The sequence below is a fragment of the Parasteatoda tepidariorum genome, chromosome 2 (assembly GCF_043381705.1).
Source record: "Parasteatoda tepidariorum isolate YZ-2023 chromosome 2, CAS_Ptep_4.0, whole genome shotgun sequence".
In the NCBI taxonomy this organism is placed as follows: domain Eukaryota; kingdom Metazoa; phylum Arthropoda; class Arachnida; order Araneae; family Theridiidae; genus Parasteatoda; species Parasteatoda tepidariorum.
The window spans coordinates 47,270,896-47,291,380 of record NC_092205.1 but is presented as its reverse complement, the minus strand read 5'-3'; the positions used below and the strand labels follow the sequence as shown (position 1 = coordinate 47,291,380).

At 29.1% G+C, this 20,485-nt stretch overlaps 1 protein-coding gene across 1 annotated transcript in view; it reads right to left on the bottom strand.

Moving 5' to 3' along the window:
* LOC107436307 (pantothenate kinase 2, mitochondrial) overlaps positions 1-18,109 on the bottom strand; it is a 35,228-nt gene extending 17,119 nt beyond the window's left edge. The window contains exons 1-4 of the mRNA XM_043039002.2: positions 17,951-18,109; positions 10,457-10,566; positions 5,015-5,178; positions 1,374-1,618 (exon numbers count right to left, since the gene is read on the bottom strand). Of these exons, the coding sequence (XP_042894936.1) occupies positions 1,374-1,618; positions 5,015-5,178; positions 10,457-10,566; positions 17,951-18,012 (581 nt within the window). The 5' untranslated portion in view covers positions 18,013-18,109. The remainder of the gene's footprint in view (positions 1-1,373; positions 1,619-5,014; positions 5,179-10,456; positions 10,567-17,950) is intronic.
* Between the last annotated feature and the right edge of the window lie 2,376 nt (positions 18,110-20,485).

Sequence of the window (20,485 nt, the reverse complement as noted above, 5' to 3'; positions counted from 1 at the left end):
CGTCTCAAACAGTGATACTAAATAACAATTGATATCAACACGTAGTTCAAAGGACACCCTGCGGACGTTAGTGCTACTGTAAAGTAATCAACAGTTCTTTATTTCGCTTTCACCATCATTTAAGAAAAAGAAAAGTTCTGTAAGTCAGGAATCATAAAACTCAGTGAAAGAAAGAAGTCGGAAGCTCTCGAAAGATCGCCAATGTCAAGCTGTCGAACGGAATTGGCCCCAGTTATTGTTATCTCCGTCACATTGTCAGATACATTTAGTTGATAACAAAAGTAAATGTTGCCAGATAAAAAATTATAATAATAACCAAAATCAAGAGGCATAAAAAAAACGTTTCTAATTGGAATCGCTATAAGGATATTATTTATAGTTAACAAATCGTTATAAGGATATTATCTCTCTTGATTTAGAGTTACTTCTAATTTAATAATGAGAAGTAATTATAAATCATAAGAACTCATGAGGATGTTATTTATAGTTATACTATCAATAATATCCTTATGAGTTCTTATGATTCATAATATCCTTATGAGTTCTTATGATTCATAATATCCTTATGAGTTCTTATGATTCATAATATCCTTATGAGTTCTTATGATTCATAATATCCTTATGAGTTCTTATGATTCATAATATCCTTATGAGTTCTTATGATTCATAATATCCTTATGAGTTCTTATGATTCATAATATCCTTATGAGTTCTTATGATTCATAATATCCTTATGAGTTCTTATGATTCATAATATCCTTATGAGTTCTTATGATTCATAATATCCTTATGAGTTCTTATGATTCATAATATCCTTATGAGTTCTTATGATTCATAATATCCTTATGAGTTCTTATGATTCATAATATCCTTATGAGTTCTTATGATTCATAATATCCTTATGAGTTCTTATGATTCATAATATCCTTATGAGTTCTTATGATTCATAATATCCTTATGAGTTCTTATGATTCATAATATCCTTATGAGTTCTTATGATTCATAATATCCTTATGAGTTCTTATGATTCATAATATCCTTATGAGTTCTTATGATTCATAATATCCTTATGAGTTCTCATTTATTTTTTTATTGTATCACACATTCTGTATTCCTCAGTTGATTATTTCTCAAATCTCGGGGTAACTTTTTCTTAAGTTACCCCGAGTCTATAAGTTTAATCTATTAACAATGTATTTTTACATTATATTATAATATTGTATATTTTAATAACAAAATTATCCCTTTTTTTAAAAAAGAATATCAACTTTTAAGAAAAAAACAACGATGAATGAAAAGCTATCACGTAGATTAGCTGGTGTTTCCTAGATTGAATAAAATCATTTTACCAAACATACTAATTTATACAATACCTGGTTCCCGTAACTCTTTTGTACTCGTTTGCAGAATAGACTGCAAGAATGCTCACCCCAGAGCCAATATTGACCACAAGGAATGGATAAGGTTTGCTGAAGTCGAATGGAACTTTCTTACATTTCTCGTCATCAACGGGATTGCTGTAGTAGTAACATTCTCTGGCGTTGTGTTTTTCAACAAATTGGACTCCTCTTATCAAGGCATCCATCTCATCAAACTTATGGATCGTCAGGGACACTTCCTATTAAATAAATATCTTGGAATATTAGCTATAACACGAAAAAAAATGGTTACTCAAAATTAAATATAACTGTGCCGTTATATTTTAGAATGAATTTAAAAATATTGCAAAGGTTAATCAATTTAGATGACGTTTATTACACTGTAATTTAGAAAGATATCAGAATGCAGCAACGATTAGAATCGTAAAAAAAGCCATTAAATAAATAAACGCTTTTTAAGTTCCAAATGGAATAAATTATTCCACTATCAACAACGTCTGAATTCTGAACTAAATGACTGATGGACATTTTCCAGTTGAACTGTTAATGTTTAAGAAATAATCAACAAAAAAATAGTATGTCTTAAAAAATAAGTTTGGAAAGTTTTAATTAAAAACAAGTTTTTTTACGTCAAATGAAAAATATATAGGCAATTGTTTAAAAACCAAATATTAAGGGGTGTCCGAATTAAAAGTGATAGTATCAAATATACACAAGAGATTGTAGAACCACAATTCATAGAGGAAGGTAAGAGTATACCACAAATCGTATAATTTGTTTAGCATTAAAAGAGAGCATTTAAAGTGAATGCAAAGTCGTGCTGGAGGTTAATTTGTCCAAAACAGCGCTTTTGAGTACAATTTCTAGTGGCAGAAGATGACTGCACTGTTCATTTTTCCTCACAGAATGCTGGACAGATGTCATAAATCTAAAATCATCGATTATTTACATAAAAACAATCATGGATCATAGTGTTAGCTTATTCCAGTGTCGGAAGATCCGGTATTGATGTTCTTCCTTCACGAAAACCTTTACACAATAAATTTACAGCCGATTTGCCTCAGACTTTGTTCGCCATTAACAGCCATAATTCGATGATAAATTACACCTTACCCTTATCTTTTGTCATTAAAAGTTTAAATTCCAATCTTTATGCTGATATGAAAACATCCATGTTTAGCACGACTTTACATTCACTTTATATTGTCGCATACGAGTTATTAATTCAGTTATATCCAACTCAGTAAACTCTTCCTAACTTTCTTTATAACCCTGAATGGTGGCGCCCTTATCGCTCCTGTATTTTTAACGCTATGACAAATGTCTACATTTTGTGGGAAACCTTTTTATATTTATCTAAAATATTCAATAATTTAAACCCTAAACAACCGCAAGTGAAATTTATCTGCTCATTTAATTAAAAAAAAGCAAGATATTGAGCAAAAGGATATACATGAGATACTCAGTTATCTCATGTATATCTTTCAAATTTTTTTGAACTATACAGTTTTCCAAGTACTGCGTTTACGCATGACATGATTAAGGAAAATAATTTTGTATCACATTTCGAAATGAAACTCGAGAATGAATTTTATTACAGTTAATAACTAGTACTGATTGTCAAGTACTAGTAATATTTGTAATAGTAATTAACTCTAATAATATTTGTTAACTCTAGTAATGATCAATTAACTCTACTAATGCCTAATAACAATCCTAGTTAACTATTCTGACAATCATATTCATTGAATTGAAACACTTATGGTTATAGAAAGCAATCCAATTACAATGAAAGGGAAATAAACAAAATGTATTCTTAAGTTAATCACCATAAAGAGCAAAAAAAAATAGAGTTCATAAAATATTATTTATATACCTTACATTTTGGTTGCACTTCCACATATTAATTACAATAATAAAAAAACAGTTTGGCAATTAACTGAATCCATATAAAAATTTGCATAATATAATTGCATGCCTAGAAAAATTTATTTANTTATGTCTCTGCACACTCAAGCTCAAAACATTGAATGAACAAGAATTTCTACTTCTCGGACTAACGATATCGGACAGGTGAAAAAACAATTGCTTAAACGATCCGGCAACGACATTGTCGTTCACACATTTGTCGTCCGATTTTGTCGGTATCGTGTCGTGTAATGAAAAAGCGCCCTTAGTCTGACGGCAAGGGGACTCTAACCCATGATCCATCTACGATTGAGGATACCCTTCGTCAGCGCTGTGGTCGGTGCAAGCCGGGTGCAGAATTCGTGTCGACCAGCTATCGCTAGGATTCGAACTTGGTTCACCTCATTTAGAGTAGAGAGCTCCATCCTCTGAGCCACCACGGCTCCATTAAGTGAAGTTAAAAACGTTAAGTTAGTTGGAAAATGGAAATTTTTCGTTTATTGGTTCCTTAATCATAATACCTGATACAATCTTCAAAATACTTCTTTACTTAAATTCCGTCTGTACCAAGAGAATTGACGAATATAGATTTTGATTAGAATTCAATATCATAACGCCAATAAAAATTGTTGTTATCACCTAGTTTTATTTTATTATTCACAAATTTTTATTCAAATACAAATATTTCACATTTAATTTCATTATGTGCTATTTCATGAAATTTTTATTATTCTCTATAATAAAATAATCCACTAAAATAAAGTTATTTTCACGAATTTTTATTTTTTGCATCCTCTGCCTCATAAATTAATTATTAATAAGCAAAAAGATAAGGAACCCTAATAGATAAGGAACCAAAGATAAGGAAACAAAAAGATTAGTAAACATTGCCTAAAAAAGGCAATGTTAATATATTTATTAGATATTAGTTGCATAAGTATAAAAATAGGAAAATTTGTAAAGTTATAGTCATATATTTAAATCTTGATTTTAGGAGAAGTCTTCGATTAATTCCGCTCAAATTTTAGATTTTATAATTTAAATTTACTACTTTAAAATGACGTCAAAATTTCTATACCTTTTTTTCGATTATTGCAAAATAAAATAAGAAAAAAAAACTATTAAAAATTATTTTTTACATATTTGGAGTAACAATTTTATAATTGTGTGCAAAATTTTTTTTGATTCGCTTAAAAGCTACCCTACATAAAGCGAAATACACAAACAGTGAAATTAACATTAAGAATACCAAGCTTTTGGATGTTTTTCTGACTAAACTATTAGGACCCTATTTTGCAGGTTGCGGCTACCCCCTTCCCATGCTTTAACAGTCAAACATCCAAATCTTTCGGGAAAAATATATGTTTATTCAGAGAAAGTACGTTTTTGTACACGTTTCCGTAATTAGCATTATTACGTAGTTAGCATAATTAGCATTATTACGTAGTTAGCATAATTAGCATTATTGTAAACATTAATTAGTATATTCTAGGTTACACCTTTGAGCCATTAGGATTGTTACTTAGTTAGTTGGTGAAAATCCGATCCTTAGAAAAGTTATTTTAGGTAATATCTTTTTTCATCGCAGTGCACATTTATAAATTATCAAGAGTGCTACATTCGCGCAATACTGCAAGATTAAAAAAATCATCTAAATTTGTTTCGTGATTTGTTCAGTGCACATCTGACTTTTAAAATAAATAGAATAAAAAACCTTGTAGTTAAACCTGCAAATTGATGTCTCTAATCCCTGTATTGCAGTAAGCAGATCTGCCTTTCACAAATTCTCGTAGAGTTTGTTGACTATCACAATCGTCTTTATTGTCGGTGGGTTCAAAGTAAACTAATTTAACTAATGATCCACCAATGTCGATTCCAAACCATGGCATAGCTGAAAACGTATTTTTATATAGATAACACTTTTTATTTATAAACATACTATGATAGATATAAAAATATATTAATTATAATAAACATAGATTATACCTAAAGTATCATACATATTATTTGCATCAACATTATAAACTGAAAATCATATAACGGCACAATAAGTGAAGCTTAAATAATTTTATTTTATAGCCGTCGTTGAACAGCCGACGCAATTTTTGGGTTTACGACTACTAATGTTCAACTACGTAGCCTTGTAATTTTGAACCCAATCCAGAAGACAAGAGAACTCCTGTATCATGTATTTCGCCTTTTTTGTTGGCTCTACTTAGCAAAGAATTTTCTTCATGTACATATATGATCACCAAAGACAGGGACAACTATTTTACACCAAAGTGTTGTTCCACTACCAAGATATTCCTGGTGCTGAGAAATACCTATAATGTCATTTAATTTTTTATGTTTAAAGGAATAAGGGAAAGTGTTATACCTTGGACCATTATATAGTTAACATTCTATAAAGTTAAGTTCGTTATAAGTAAAAGTTTTTTATAGTTAAGTTTTTTTTCACACTACTCCAATAAAAATTATTGAATAAAGATAGGATTTGATGAGTATATGTTGCTTCAAAATTAAATTATATCGTGCATTTATGTAGAAACATAAAATGTTCTAATCAGTTTCAAAACCTATGTTTTAGATTTTAGGTGTATTATATATAAAAAAAGAGTTTCTGTCATATTATTATTTACTCTTGATTATTTCATTATGTCATACAATAAATTTTCCTATCAACAGAGAAAAAGTTTAAAAAAATCTACATAAATAACGCATTTCGGATTTCATCTTTCAGTTTAAAAGGAGTAATGGAGCATATCATTTATATTAATATGTAACGTATTAAACATTGAGATAAATTTAAGGATTAAGGAAAATGAGACGTTAACCCTTTCACTACCATTTTTTTTTCTGAGAAAAAAATGAACTAAGTAATTAAATATATCAGTTACAATGCAAATATCGATCAAATTCTGAAAAAGGGAAACAATTACTGAAATGTCAGTGATATGAAGGAATACCAGTGGGACATGCATTCATAATAATACAAAGCATATTTAGCCCATAGGGTTATTTGAAACTGTCTGCGGGACATATATGTTCCGGTGGTAGCGAAAGGGTTAAAGTATGATGATGAGACGTTACGAAATGATGAGACGTTAAAGTATTTAAAATAAATCGCAATTTATTTTGCAAAATACACTTTGGTCTTCATTAACAACATCCTTAAAGCATAATCCTTTAAGAATATCATTAAATTAAAGTTAATTAAATAAGCAAACGATTACAAATAGCTTCCAAAATACAAGTTGAAATAATAAAAGAAAACGATAAACTTATCAACCTAACTAGTAGTTAAGCTTTTTGCCATAAGGTGACGCTGAAACCGTTTGGGCAGAGCAGCCATTTTGCCGAGCGTTAAGAAGAAAAAAAGCGTGTCGCCATTTTTTATACTCTAACAATATATATATGAAGAGTAAAATAACTATAATAAGTGATATAACGATTATATATGAAGAGTGAAAACTCTTCATACATTTCTCTGTGAGTCAAACTTAATTAAAAAGAAAAAAAAATTGCTCTAATCCGCCTTCAACGAGAAAATTGCTTGAATGTCGTAAAAGTAAACCTTGACTATCATGCGTGGACACGATTAATAGCATCATTTTTGATGCCGAATTAGCTAATATTTTAAATCAGCTAGAATTAATTTAAATTTTCTTTTACTGAATTGAAATTCAAAAAACAAGTTTCGCTTAATCTAATAATGTAAAGTCCCTGGGAAGGACAACAAATAACAATAAATTATTTTAAATTGTTACTGTAAAAGCCTTTTAGTTTTGCACACGATTGCGTAGAATTTATGAATACATATTCATTGATTATTTACAATTACTTTTTATCCCACAAGTATTGCGAGTATTGATAAAGAAATTAAAATTAATGAGATTTTATTATCTTTCAAAAAAAAAATAAGTAAATAAAAAAAAATCTGTTACGTCAAAAAGTCTTCCTGCAGATAAAGAAAAATGAGGAGGTATAAGAGTATAATTGTAGCGTTGAAAAAGTAGTGGAAATTCCCATTATTTCCAGAACTAATGGAGGAAACGAAAAATACACTTTATATTTTGATGTAAAATGCGTTGATAACTTTTTTGACCTTGATTCTTAGTAAATCACTAAACAAATAGTGAAAAAAATAAAGCAAATAAATCTTTTATTTCCAAATTTTATTTTAATACGCTAGAACCCTTTGTATTTTGTTTTCCTGCAATTTATTTTATTACTTTCCGTCAGAGTTGTATGGAAAAACTGTAAATGACGCAATTGAGAAATAGAAAATTATTAACACAATGCCTCAAAAATTGCTGTTAAGACAGTTTGATACGTGATTAAAAGTACAATAGATAAAATATTCAAAATTTAGACCTACTTCCTGCTTACTAATACACATCCGGGAAAATCCATAAACCGTTAAATCAAAATATGGTGCAAATTTGCTCCAACCTTAATAAGGTGTTGATTTGAACCACATTTCCATTCACGGAAAAAAAATTACGGATCAAATTACGGTAAAAAGTACCAGTACTCAAGTTGCAGGTACTTTTTACTGTAAAATCTATTTTCACCGGAACATGTTACAGAACAGAAAGTTTGATGTATCGTATTTTTACAGTAAAAATGTATTTCCCTGTTTATTAAATTTACGATTTTTTATAGTTTTCAAATTGAACCATAAGATCGTATAATCAAGTTCAAGATTGATTAGTGACTTATTATCGAAGAAAACATGGGTATACATCATCGAAAAAGTATGAAAAAAATTATAAATATAACCGATATTATCGAAATTAAGTATCGATACTATCGAAACAAAATGTAGATACATTTTGATACCTTATAGTATCGTTACTGAATATTGATTAATGCTTTCAGTCCATTGTAATCGATAGTAGTACATTAATATCAAGAGTAATGTGTCAAGCACCGTTTGCCAATTGCATTAATTGTAATTAGAAAAAGCAATATTTTAAACAGCTGAATATTATATAGATTTAAATACAGTGAACAAAAGTGTTGATGTAATCGAACGTAGGTAGCGATACTATTTCAATGTTTTTATGTATGATTTATGATTCAACTTGGCAACATACTAAAGTTGCAGCAAATTTGAACAGTATTATGGTTCGATGCGTCCCAATGTTTCCATAATTGATAATAACAAATAATTAATAATATCAAATTAATGTGTTCCATAGTTAATAATAGCCAAATCAGTACTTTGATAACTATTTGTATCCAAATTAGTATATTCTATAATTATGAATAACCAAATTAGCAATTCCATAATTAATAATCTGTATATTCCATAAAAAACCAAATCTGTATATTCCATAATTATTAATAAACAAGTTAGTCTTTTCTTAAATTAAGAATATTAAATTAGTATATTCCGAAATTAAGAATATTCCCAAATAACAGTTGGGTTGAAAAGTTCGTAGGCTAACATAGAAAAAACAATTTTTTTCATAAAATTCCATTTTATTACTCAATATAGCTTCCTTCAAGGGCGATACAACGATTATAGCAGTCATATAATTTTTCGATACCATTTTTATAGTACGATTAGTCTTTAGCCTCAAAATAGGCCTTTGTTTCGGTGATTACTTCTTCATCGGCTCCAAATTTCCTTCCAGCAAGCATTCTCTTGAGGTCTGAGAACAGGAAAAAGTCGCTGGGGACCAGATCTGGAGAATACGGTGGATGCGGAAGCAATTCGAAGACCAATTCATATAATTTTGCCATCGCTTTCATTGACTTGTGACACGGTGCATTGTCTTGATGAAACAGCACTTTCTTCTTCTTCGAATGGGGCCGTTTTTCTGCGATTTCGTAGTTCAAACGCTCCAATAACACTATGTAGTAGTCGCTGTTGATGGTTTTTCCCTTCTCAAGATAGTCAATGAATATTATACCATGAGCATTTCAAAATACTGACGCCATTACTTTGCCAGCTGACTGTTGCGCCTTTCCACGCTTCGGAGTTGGTTCATCTCGTGCAGTTCACTCGGCTGACGGTTGGTTGGACTCCGGTGTGAAATTATGGAGCCATGTTTCACCCATTGTCCCATATTGACGCATAAATTCGGGTTTATTATGATTAAACAGCTTCAAACACAGCTCAGAATCATCAAGTCGTTGTTGTTTTTGTCCAATTGGGATCTCGTGCGGCACCCACTTTGCCTAGAGATTCCGCATACCCAAATATTCATTCACGATATGTTCAACACGTTCCTTTGATATCTCTAGAGTCTCAGATATTTTGATTATTTTTTTGATGTTTACGCCGGTAACAGCCTCTTTGGGGCGACTACTGTGTGCATCGTCGTCGGTGCTCATTTCGCCTCATTTAAACTTAGCAAACCACTTCTCAATGGTTGATTTTCCTAGTACAGAGTCCGAATAATGTTTCCCAAGCCAAGCCTTGGCTTCAAGAGTTTTCTTTTTCGCTAAAAAGCAATGCTTTAAAAATACACGAAATTCTTTTTTATCCATTGTTTTTAAACTAACAAAAGTTGCTTCATTAAAAATACTATATCTCCCAAACTAATAGTCGGGTAGCTGTCAAATTTATATACGTGTCTTTCAAGGATTAGAACTAACTAAAAATCATATGTACTTAATAATAGTATGTGTCAGCTTACGGACTTTTCAGCCCAACTGTTAAGTAATAAACACATTACTATATTCCACAATTAATAATAACCAAATTAGTATATTCTATAGTTAAGAATAACCAAAACCAGTATATTCCATAAATAAAAATAAACAAATAAGTTTATTACATAACTAAAAAACACCAAATCAGTATAGTCCATAGTTATTAATAACCAAACTAGTAAGTTCCATAATTAAGAATAACAAAATTAGTACATTCCATAATTAAAAATAACCTAATCATTACAGTCCATAGTTATTAATAACCAAACTAGTAAGTTCCATAATTAAGAATAACAAAATTAGTACATTCCATAATTAAAAATAACCGAATCATTACAATCCATAGTTATTAATAACCAAACTAGTAAGTTCCATAATTATGAACAACCAAATTAGTACATCCCATAATTAAAAATAACTAAATTAGCTTACATATTCATTTGATCAAGTAACAAAATTTCAATAAATAATACAATAAAATTTGAGTAATTAGAGAAACTTACGGGTGGAGTCTGTCACTATTGTAGAAACTTCGGTGACCGGACTCATTCGGACTCCACCATTCCGTAAACGGAAAAAAGCTTTTATTCCATCTTGAGTCCCTGGAGCGGCCCTAAAAACAAATAAACATCACAATATATAAGAATAAGTCTATATAAGTACTGAAATTATTTACTTAAACTATGTAATTGCTTAATATCAACGTAAATGCTGAATGTTTTATTATGTAAATGCTTATTTCCTTACTTACTACATAAATGCTGAATGTTTGTTAAAAGTTCTATTTAACGAAATATTGAAACATTATTTTACGTTTTTTAATTTCATAAAATGCATAATTGCATCTTTGAAATAAAAGTAAAAAATACCAAACAAAGTAAAACTCTGATTATTTAAACTAGTACTGACCGGCACTAACACAGAGTTATAAAATTGTGATAGTAACGTCCTAATAAAGTAAAAGTACAATAGTGATATGCACAAAAGCTTATCATAAAAAAAAAATGTGGCTTTTTTATGGTGCCGTTTCACAATCAACAAAATTTGAGATACATAAAAAGTAAATAGCATACGTTACAAAGTTGAATAGTCTCGGTTCTACGATAATATATTTTAAAATAAAAGTTCCATTTTTTTAATATTAAAGAAGAAATTAAAAATAAGGTTGAACCTTAATTATCTTATCCAAACCTAATATTAACTGGCAACAATACAGATGTATAAAATCAAGATAAAAACTTCCTTCAGTAAAAAAAGTACATAAAAATATATTAACAAAACAGTAGTTTTGCATTATAACATTTTTAAATATATTAAAATTTAAGATGTATAAAAATGAGCAAAATTATTGATAAAATTAAGTAATCCAGGTTATACTACAATGCTAAAAAAAAAAGAATAAATCTAAAGTTATTTACATCGTTTCTACAACTTCTTCTTTTCCATTTTCCTGAAGTACGCAGTAAATGAAGAATATTGCTGAAAATTTTGCTGAATATTGCTGAAGTCTTTTTATAAAACAAAACGATTTATAATTTCATCATTCCTTCTGATGAGACGATATAATTAAAGAACATTTTACCTTACTTTTGAAAGTTCTATAGGTGGTGCAAGGTACGGTAGGAAATAAATTGTTTTCCTTTAAAACTTACATTAAATTCGATAAGCAAAGTGATTTATTTTTACTCGTCATTTTGTTTCTGCGCTTTGTTTTTAATCGAAATTTACTGAGTCAACAACTGAAGAAAAATAAAAAAATTGCATTCCATAATTCTTTTTTAAGAAACACGATTTTTTTCTTTAACCGATATATTTCACTATTATACGATATAATTTTGATATAATATACGATTAGAAAATCTTAGTCTAGGGAATACCGAGCAAATGTATGCCAAAAAATGGCTCTTCAGCATGAAAAAAAAATAATAACTTTAGTGTAGATAATAACGAGTAAGAGTATACTAGACAATGGCCCTTTACCTTAACCTTAAAAAAAACATCAGTGTAAGGCATGGCTTCTCGAACCGTAATCTGCGGACCCCCAGGAGGACAGAGGTCACTTTTAAGGAAAAAATTAATGTTTTAAAAATAATGATGGGTTCTTGATATTGTGATAGTTTGGAACAAGGGGGAGCATGGGGGTAACCAGAAGATTGGGGCCCAAACTTTACAGAAAGTAAAAATATCAGTAAATAAAATTAACAAATTAAATATTTTTTCATCAAATTTTTTTTTCATGATAATAATTGTGATTTTTATGCTCACTAGCATCATTAAAACACATGGATACTACAGTTTAAAAATTAAATTTGACACATAAACTATAACATAGAAGTTTTTCTGAACTTAGGTATGTGTTCAAGAACGGCACTATATTAAACTGAATCAATTAAAATGAAAATAATTTTAATATTATAAGTAGTTAAAACTAAAGTGATTGGGGCGAAATATTCTAGGTAAATGAGACAAGCCGACGAATTTAAGCACGAATTATTGCAAGGAAAGAATTTCATAACATTACATTTTTCTTGTTTTTTAATCTACGTTGCTATAAAAACTAAGTGCGGCGGAGAAGCTGTTTAGATAACGAACCTGACATCCGTCTTATCAAACATTAATCCTAATGTTTCAAAATTGTGACAGCTAAAACTACTTCACTGACCTTGCCATTAATTCAGATGACTCGATTTTTCAAATTATTATATTTGAATTTTGTCTGCTTTGATACCTATTGAGTTTCGGCTTTTTAAATTTTATTTTTGCATCTCAAATTTCATAAATAAAGATAAGTAAGTCAAGCACTTACCTAATGTAAATTTTACTTGTGACACCTGTCATGCGAAAATGTGCATAACATATTTCCCATTATTTAAAAATTAAATTTCATAAAACTAAAATGATTAAAAACTAACATTTATGTAATATTTTTTCTCAATAAATAAGAATCATGTTTACAATCGGTAATCTTCTTAATCAACAACCTTGACTTGACTGCAGAATTATTTTGTTTTTAAAGATTTCCTTGATATCTATCTAATATTTTCACTTATAACCATCGTCGAATAGCTGACCCAATTTTTATGGTTTACGACTATCAATGTTCAATTCGCTTGTTTTGTAATTTTGTTCCAGAAGACAAGAGAACTCCTATATCAAATATTGGGAGAAATTTTTGCTTTCGAGGAGAACTAGTTGATGGAACTAACCCACATCTGCGTCACATGGAGAGAAAAACCACGAAAACCTCCCACTGTTAGCCGGATGGCAAGGGAACTCTAACCCGTGATCCATCTGCCACGTAGGGTATTTGTAGCTAAGGGTAGGATAGTTAAATTTTTTTCATTTAATTTAATTTTTATGTGTTAAAAAAGAGTAAAAAAAAAAGTTGGAGATCTACATTATTTGGCGACTTTTTGCCTGCGCCCGGCCAACCGCACTTAAAATCTAATCACTCTGCTTGAATACCATATCAACTTCATTCACAAAATTATTTTTGAAATTCCTTTTTAATTTTTGGTAACTATAAAAACTCACCAAATAGCAATATTAGTGTAACTTTAAAATTTTGAGTAGCTATTTTTTTTGCGTTACTTTAATTTTATACTTTAACTTATGCAGACTTCCTAGTAAATTAAAAAATATTAATTGGATATTTTTGTTTTACACTAAATTTACTTAAAAATAAATACAGCTGATTGAAAAGGAAATATGGCCATTTACCGTTTAATACATGTAAAACTAAAAATCTTCATCATAAAATGTAGCAGCATTGTGAGGTAATACTAGATTACCACTTTTCAGTACACAATAAATTATATAAATAAAAATAATAACATAAAAAAACACTTTTATTATTAAGCCTTAATGTTTCAAATATCTCCGTAATAAAAATAGAACAGAATAAAAAAAAATACCGTCAAATAACAGGAAATAAATGATTTACAGGTAAATAACTAACCGCATGTACAGGTAATTATGCTGATGTCAACTTAGTGAATCTGGAATTTTATGAGGGAAAACAGTAGTTTCGCAATTTTGAGTTGTACTCCTAAAAAATATTTTTAAGCAGTCTCAAACAGTCTTTTCATTGTTTGTTTACTTTATGGATTACATTTCCATTTTATTTTTCCCTATATTTTTAAATTCAAATTGTTAATTGTTATTTCGTGCAAGGAGTGACTAAGGCCTTTAAATTTTTCCCCCCACGAAATTGGTTTTTTCTACCTGAGGGCAAAACAAGGTGCATAGGGGTTCAAAGTAGCACTTTAATAAAATTTAATTATTAAAAAAATATATATATATTATTTTCGATTTCATAAAAATGCTTAAAACAGCTATTGATTCTGTGACTTGATTTTTATATTTTTTTAAAAATTTTGAACATTTTTTAACTATTTGAATATATTTTGTTTAATCATTAAATATTTATTTTTTAAATGACCTAGTAAAATTCCAGGTTTATAAGATTTCATAACATTCAAATTATAGGATTATAGCAAGGCTCGAAAAAACTCAGAAATTTTACCCGTCCCCGAGGACGGCTTGTCCAACAATGTACCCGTCCTCCCTTGAAACTAACCCGTAACTTCTAAATAAAAAAAAATATAATTTACACTTATTTACTACAAACATTTATATAAATTGCACAATGAATTAGTAGTTACTAGGATTACAAATACTAGGATTACATTATACAGCAATAAAAGAAATACTAGGTTACTAGTATGTCTTTTATGAAATAATTTAAATGACAAAGGTCAAGTTATCTGGAATGTCAATTTATCCAAGAGTACTTCGATTTTTAAATGAATCAAATATGACGTTTGCCAGTTCCAAGCCAATGATTTACAGAGGTTTATGCACAGAAATCTGAAAGGGGTTTTCCATTTAGGTAGATGTTCATAATTGTGTTTAACGCTTCCTGTTTAAGACCAGTACGTAATGTGTTTTTTTGAAAGTTCAATGCTGAAAAGCCCCTTTCAACCGCTGCAGTACTCCCAGACAGAGAAAGCATCAATTCCACCATGCGCAGTATGTTGCTTCTAGATTAGAGGGTCATTTTGAAGTGAGTCACTAGACTCTTGTAATATAACGAGAATTGAAAATTTATCACGAACATTAAAGGGAAAATGGCCGTCCGCACGGACGTCGGATTCGAGAAATTCGTTGTCCGCGGGGAATTTTTGACCGCCGAGGACGGGCGGTTTTTCGAGCCCTGGATTATAGTTAGTCCATAATATTCTTATCAATAAAATACGTAACTGGAACTAAGTTTTTTCCATGGAGCCTCGATTCCAACGTCACGTTGCGGACCTTAAAGTCTATCCACCCTGTCCTAAGTGCAATGTGAGCCAGTCTGCTCCTGCCCACATGCTATCGTATATTGGCTGCCAGAAGAGCCACCTGGTCTCCAACCCTGCTGCAATAGTACATGGCTTTAAGAGCTTTTTGGAACAGTTCATGGACTTGATTTAATGCTTCTGTTGGTCAAGTGGGCATAAGCAACAACAACAAGTTTTTGATTTTTTTTGTAAGAAAAACGATTAAAAAGTTTTCGCTAAAAAACAGCCGAAACGGTGTTAGACATCACTTTGTTGTAGTAACATAAATTAGAAAGATAAATACAATGTCCAGTTTGGTTTTTTACTTTTACTCAATATTTAAATTTCCTGAAATAAAAACGTTAAAAATTTTTTCATGGTTATCTAATAAATGTTTTCAGCGGTATATTTCTTCCAGCGTTTTGTTCAATTTACACCAAATTAGCGCACTCAAATTAGATCTGAAAAGTTGTGCTTCGAAATAATTCCCAGAAATCTGCACTTGATCTGGAAATCTTAACTTTGGAACGCCACACAAGAATAATATGAATTTACAACAATTTCTGAAGTGCGCTAAACTTTTAAGAGCCGAAAAACTGATAAATTTTCGCTACATTTAGCGAAAAATATTAATTACGAAATTTAAAACTAATCTAAATTTGCTCTCAGGGAGCAAATAATTCAAATATGCTGTTCATTTTAACGCATAGATACAGGCAAATAACCAAAAGGGGAAAAAATAAGACCTAACGATCATTTTCCCAATTTTTTTTCGGCTACGGATTCCTAAATGATAGAGTTTCGTCTGGCAAGACCCAAAAAAAAAAAAAANTAACACTAAAAAAAAAAAAAAAGAAAAGACTGCTGATTGTTTGATTATTTTGAAAATATTTAAAGGAAAATGTGATAAAAATTACAAAAAATTATTAAATTCATATTTGCTGAAAATAAATAAAATAAATTGAATTATGGTTTTTCAAAAAAGAACTGCTGTATAAACCTTGGGAAGCAGAAAAACTTAATTCATTATTCGTGAATTTTATTATTCTATTTTGAATTTAAAAAAATAATTGAAGACTTGTGTAATTTTTTATGAATGCATATCCATTTCATAATTTATTCAATACGTTACTAAATAAAATAGAATTTTAAATTTTGATTTTTTTTCACTGATATTTCACATAATTAATTTCATATAAACAAGGAAATGTTAAATTAGCTATGGATTATTCATTGGACACAAATATAACAATAAATGAATTAAAAAATCCTCATTCTCGGAACCCTAGGGCTCTGAGGGTCACCTTATGGGAATCGCTGCTTTAAGACATGTCTTTAGCACACTACTTTAAGACTACATCTCTTTAACACACTACTTTAAGACTACATCACTTTAACACACTACTTTGTTACTACTTTGAGAGTATCATGAAGCACATTATTTGTTTCATATACAATTGACGTAAAGAAAAAGGAAGATAATTTCTTATTATTCCTACACGCCTTCAGAGGCTGCTACAGTACTTCCGCCTTATTCAGGCGAGGCAAAATGAAATTTGTCAACACTTTTCAGAAGGTCACCAGCGTTCCAAGGGATGTTTTAGTTTCTAATGACCCAATGATCAAGTTTCTGGTGCATCCAAATTTAGAGTCCCTCGATATATATGGGAAACAACACAATTTCTCTAAACCTAAATCGTTTGCATCTCTTTCAAAAGGCACTCGCGTGAAGATTTGAACATTAATTGGGAAACTGAGACTTTTAATTCCATTTACCTTGGGTTGACAGTGAGAGGTTTTTCAAGTACGTGAAATGCGAATATCACTTACTTAGTTCCCTAAAAAAATAGTTTGATCTTTTGAATCAGGAGCTTAGTTGTTTTTTGAATCAGTATTAAAACTATTTAGTTTCATTCAGGCGTATGGTGTTGTTATAATTGAGAATAGTGCACGGAGAAAAAAAGAATTCTGGTAAAATTATCGTATTGTATGGTAATGACATTTCTGGTAAAAAGAACCTCATTTCTGGTTAAAAAAACCAATATATATGGTACTTAAACCAATCATTTGGTAACTTTTCCGTATATGGTAGCTATTAACCGAAAATTCTGGTTTTTAAAATTATAGTTCTGGCAATTATATCACACATTTAGTAAAAAATATAAAACTGTAAAGTAGATTTCACCGAATAAATGGCTTTTATGCCACGCTCTAAGATATCACGCTAAAATTACCAAATTTTGTCACATTTATCAAATATTTCACAGATTATAAAACTATATTTTATTCTTAATTTTACCAAAATCATTACCAAAGCGATTCTATAAAAATTACGGTGTTCCCATAGAGCCAGGAACATGGTAAATTTGACTATATTGTGGTGTTTTGACCATATGATTTTTTCTAAGCGCAAGCTAGGAATGAATTAATTGCATAAAAATGCATAAATTTTTTAATATATTATAATACGCAGCAGTACATTACGTATCATTCGCAGTATAAATGCAGCATTTTAAAATTTTTAATCATTGAATTTTGTTTATATTGAATAAATATTTATAGGGTATCCACAGAATACAATTTGATTGTTAAATATTTGACTCACTTAAAAAATAAATCAATATCTTAAACATCATTTTCAAGTTTTTCAAAAAGTGCATCATTTTAGCTGCTTACCTGTAGAATATGATTTCATCAATCATAGATTCATACATGGAATGTGGGGTGATATCAAGCATGATGCCAAATGGTAAGGAAGACAAGGTTCTTGCCGTTCTAACTCCAAAGAGAGAATTAACAAAATGGGCAAATATATGTACTTTTCTAAACAATCGAAAATCACTAACGATTTTCCTTTTATAAATGACACACCAGGTGATTCTAAATAGGTTGTTGCTTATTACATAATTTCTTGCCTAATTGATCACGTAAACGAGAACTACTATAAAGTAAAAAATAAAGATAATTGCTGAATTGGATGTAAATTGAATTGTTAATTAGCATGGAATAGATTTCTACTTAGTATAGAAGAGATATTCTTGTAAAACTCTATTTATTGCAAACAAAAGAATATTGTGACCAAAAGAAAAAGAATTAACTGAGGTTGACGTAAAGCAATTCGTATCAAGTAAACCAGGAGAAAATAAGTCTTAATTTTAAAAAAATAAATAAGCAAATAAAAAAATAAAATTGGGGAAAATTTTTTTCATTAGTGTGTTTTGTACTTAAAGCTGCTTGCAAACAACAAAAATTATTAATTGGCAAAAAATTCCAACTACATAGTGAAAAAATACTGTAAAATGTACACCGATACCCAGGGTGCCGGTACTTTTTACTGCAAAAATTGATTTTACTGTAAATCAAATTAATCCGAAAAATGTTACGATATCTGATACATCATAATTTTTAAAGTAATAATTATTGAAAAATAACTGTTGTTAAATAATTATTACTGTAAAATATACGGTAAAGATTTTGGATTTAAAGCTGGATTTTACAGTAAAATTAATTTTGAGGATGATGCACCCAAGGTGCTAGTACTTTCTACCGTAATTTGATCCGGAAATTTTTACAGTATAGTTAAAAAAACAAAAATTTGAGAGCTAATTTTCTAAATAATATTTTTTACAATCAATTTTAATTTGATATTTTTTTAAAAAATATTCTTGCTAAATTTTTAAAAAAAAATTTTTCACGAACAATTTAATTAGCTAAATTTTTCCAAAATAATATTTTAGCCAAACAATTTTAAATTGGTCAATTTTTCAAATAATATTTTGTTTTAAAAACATTAATTTGCTAAATTTTGTTAAATAATCTTTCGTACAAACAATTTTAATTTGCTAAATTTTTTGAAATAATATTTCGTACAAACCATTTTAATTTGATGAATTTTTTGAAATAATATTTCGTACTAACACTTTTTTTTTCTGCTTCGTTATAAAGACAACAAAAAATAAAAATAGAATTTAAAGTTAACTTAGTTTTCCATTCACAAGCGATTGATCAAAAAAATATAATTATTATTTATCTAAACATATCAAAATTTAAGAATATTACTACTAGGGATAGGGCTTTATCAGTGGTAAAATTATAAAACTTTTAATAAAATGTAATAACATATTTTATTTTGATTCCGGACATATTACGTATACTTTCTTCATACTCTTGTAATGGATTCCTAATGGTGATGAATTTTTAATTTCAAGACAATTAAAACTTCGAAACGTAATGTGTCACTGTCATTTAAATCAAAATCTTAAGCTAACTAAAGATTTTACAGAGTATAAAAACAGGAATAGAATGACAATTCAATGTTTGTTAATCATAACAAGGAACACCCCATTACACAGTGGGCCAGCATCCAAGGTTTCGTGGCCAAAATTAGCATTTCGATAAAATTTGCTTCAAAATTTGGGTGTTTTTATTTAGGGTTTTTATGTGCACGTAAATTGAATTCATAATTGAAATTTTGATATACACTAAAAATACCAAAAAAACAAACAAAATGACGGCTGAAATATGGCGAGCAAAAAAAAAAAAATATGTATATATATATACATATAGTACGTTTAAATAATTAAATATAGCAATGAAAATATAATAATTTTCGTAATTTTATATTAAAAATGAAAAGTAAATTATATTTCCGAAGTAATATTACAAAATAACGCGAAAACTTGAAAAAAAAACATAATTTTTGTTTTTCGGTATATTTAGTCCACCTTTGCAATATGGGTAAAATGGGGCAGGTTTTTTCGAAAGAAGAAACATCAAAGAAGACAACAAAAAAAAGTTTAACTAATTACCTCGTGGTACTTTTTGGAGATAAAGTTTCGAAAGTGATTCAAACATTGTAAAATGTCAAATGATAAGATATAAACTATTAGTTTGTCAAGAGCATTAACTGTTCCAACAAATTTAAAAATTGTACTGTAATTTCAGACTAATTACTCTGATAAAAATGTAACAGAAAGGTGAAATTCCTATATATATTTCTGAAATATAAATTTAAAAGTTGCATTTAAAAAAAAATTTAACCTATTTTTCACTACATTGTATTCTTGTTGGTCCAAAAAGTAAATTGTAATGTTTGGAATGATTATGAATACTTAATTTGGGCGACATTAAAACTGCCTACACATATTTTAGTTGAAAATTTAATTTTGACTTTTGGCCAAAGATCATGGTCTNAAAAAAAAATTTAAAATA